The sequence below is a fragment of the Phaethon lepturus genome, unplaced genomic scaffold, assembly GCF_000687285.1.
Source record: "Phaethon lepturus isolate BGI_N335 unplaced genomic scaffold, ASM68728v1 C13811287, whole genome shotgun sequence".
NCBI lineage: Eukaryota > Metazoa > Chordata > Aves > Phaethontiformes > Phaethontidae > Phaethon > Phaethon lepturus.
The window spans coordinates 1-2490 of NW_010575676.1; the positions used below are offsets into that span (position 1 = coordinate 1).

At 42.7% G+C, this 2490-nt stretch overlaps 1 protein-coding gene across 1 annotated transcript; it reads right to left on the reverse strand.

Annotated features, from left to right (window-relative positions):
- Positions 1-42: 42 nt before the first annotated feature.
- Positions 43-2487, reverse strand: LOC104627402 (the record flags this gene model as incomplete). Its single annotated transcript, XM_010295612.1, has 1 exon — positions 43-2487. A coding segment is annotated over one exon (2445 nt), but the record flags the coding sequence as incomplete, so codon positions are not given.
- Positions 2488-2490: the final 3 nt, after the last annotated feature.

Consider the following 2490-nt stretch of genomic DNA (forward strand, 5'->3'; position numbering starts at 1 on the left):
CAGGTATCTTCAAAGTCACACAGTTCCTGAATGAGGAGACTCCTATAGCCAGCTCCCATTCTCTGCACTTTCAACCACAGCATTTTTTTTCTCAACTATTCCATTTTCATTGCTTGTTTCTTCTAAAACTACTACTAAACTTGACAGAGTTGTGTGAGGATCAAGCAGCTTCAGAAGAGGTATGTCCACCTTTCTCTCTTGAAAGACACGGTTCTGAATTGTCATAGCTGACATAGAGTCTATGCCCAATGATGAAAGTGCTGTATTCATGGTTAGTTCATCTGGGTTCAATCCAGTGAGGTCACTCACCAGCGCGGTGATATAGTCCTCAGATTTGATTAAGGCAGTATCCTGGGCTTGTATTTGAGTTTCCTCAGAGGTTTCAAGCTTGTTCCTGAATTCTTCTGACATAAGTGATATGAAGCGATTTTTCAGCGATGTAATCCGAGAAAAAACATGGTTATATAAAATTTGAAAATTTAATTTGGCGACGGCTTGTTGCGGATTATTCATAAGTAAGCTCTTCCTGAGGTACTCATGTATTTCATGCACTTGCAGAATGTCTATGCCCTTGGATCCCAGAATGTTCTGAATATGGTTTTGATTGAGCAGTATGCCAAGGTTCAAAGCACCCCAGTTGATCGATTGGCCTGAAAGGCCACAGTTCCTCCTATAGAGGCAGAAGACATCCAGGAAAGAGTTTGCAGCTGCATAGTTTGCCTGGGTGGAATTTCCCAGAAAGGAAGTAACAGAGGAGTAGCACACAAAGTAGTCAAGCTCCTGGCCTCTGGTAGCCCAATGAAGATTTAGGGTCCCTGCTACTTTTGGGCTCAGCACTTTCTGAAAGTCAGCCAACTTCAGAACTTCAAGACGGCCATCGTGTAAAACAACAGCACTTTGAAACACACCTTTGATTGGACGCCCCGCAAAGATGTTCACAATGTTCTGGAAAGCTTTCTCAACATCACTGGTTGAAGTAACATCACACTGCACAAACACTACTTTGCTCCCTTTATACCGCTGCCGCAAAGCTTTCATCTCTTCTTGCTTCTCATTGCTTGGACTTTTCCTAGACAGTATTGCAATACACCCTCCTCCGTTCTCGGCTATGAATTTCACCGTTTCAAAGCCAAGTCCAGTGAGCCCCCCAACTACTATGTAAACAGCATTCTGCTTAAACAACTTCTTCTGGGACTCATACAACGGTATATCTGAAAGCATGGTGATATCCTTCTGCCTTCTCAGTACAGCAAGTGGGACAGATGTGCAGGTAAAATAGGACATCACGGAGTTCATTCTTTCAAAGTTCTCAGTCTGCTGAAAAACAGAACCTGATAGACCTCTAAACCGTTTCATATCCATGGAATTGATCCACGCATGCACAGTCTTTTGCACTTCCTTCAGAGATGCTTTCTGGAAAGTGCTGTTAAGTGTAAGGATATGAAAGCTGATACTTTCATGGTCAATTCCACTGACATTCTGCATACATTCAGACTGTCGATTGCCACACACTATCACCACATCTTTAAGAAAGTACATGTGGGCCAGATCCTCCCAAGACAGTCTATTCACTGGAGGAAGAACAACAAGGGCATTGCATAAGTTTATATACTGGAAATTATCAGGAGTGGGCCTTGCAAGTACTGTTCTCCAACCCATCTCTTCTGCTGCTGCAGAAAGAACATGGCACAAAACTGATGATGGCTCTGTGGAAATAATACCCAATGTTCTGCTGTGTTTCCCCTTGGGTAACCTCTGATTGAAGATTTCCCAAGCAATGATAAAGTATGACACACAAGGGACATTCTGAAAGCATGGGAATTTCTTTACATTGAAACAAACTGTTCCTGGAATCCGAACTCTGGATGATGCAGCAGCTGGATAACATGAAACCACGTGATCTCCCACTTTAACTTTCTTCACATCAGAGCCTATTGCTGTTACTGTGCCACTGAAATCAAGAGCTAAAAGTCCGTGTTTGTCCACTGCTTGTGAATTCCAGTACAGTGTATTACCAAAGTTACGACTAGAAACACTAATGGGAAAATAATCGTCTGAGTGGAGACATATTTTATCCACTTGAATTTCAATGCTCTGTTTGTCAAGCTGAGTAGCAGTGCTGGTGGATAATTCAGCAGACAAGTCTTTTGCTGAGTATGGATCAGAGGTATACAAAGTGAATGTTTCTGACTTCTGGAGAGATCTTATGGGTTGGCTGTAATCTGCATCTACAAAAGGTGTGCGTCTGATTTCAGCCACATAAATTCTTCCTTGGCTGATGCAAACTTCTGGGTAGTCCACACCTTTGTATTTGACAAGAACATCTGCTAGCACTGAGATGTCCAGGGAACTGGAAGAGCTGAGGTCAATCATCTGAAATGTGATTTCTGGAACTTCAACGGCACAAGTTCTAGTCATGCCGTACAATGCAAACCCACAGTTAAGGTGGTCTACATTTCTTTCTGTTGTTCTGTAGGTGATAACTCTGAC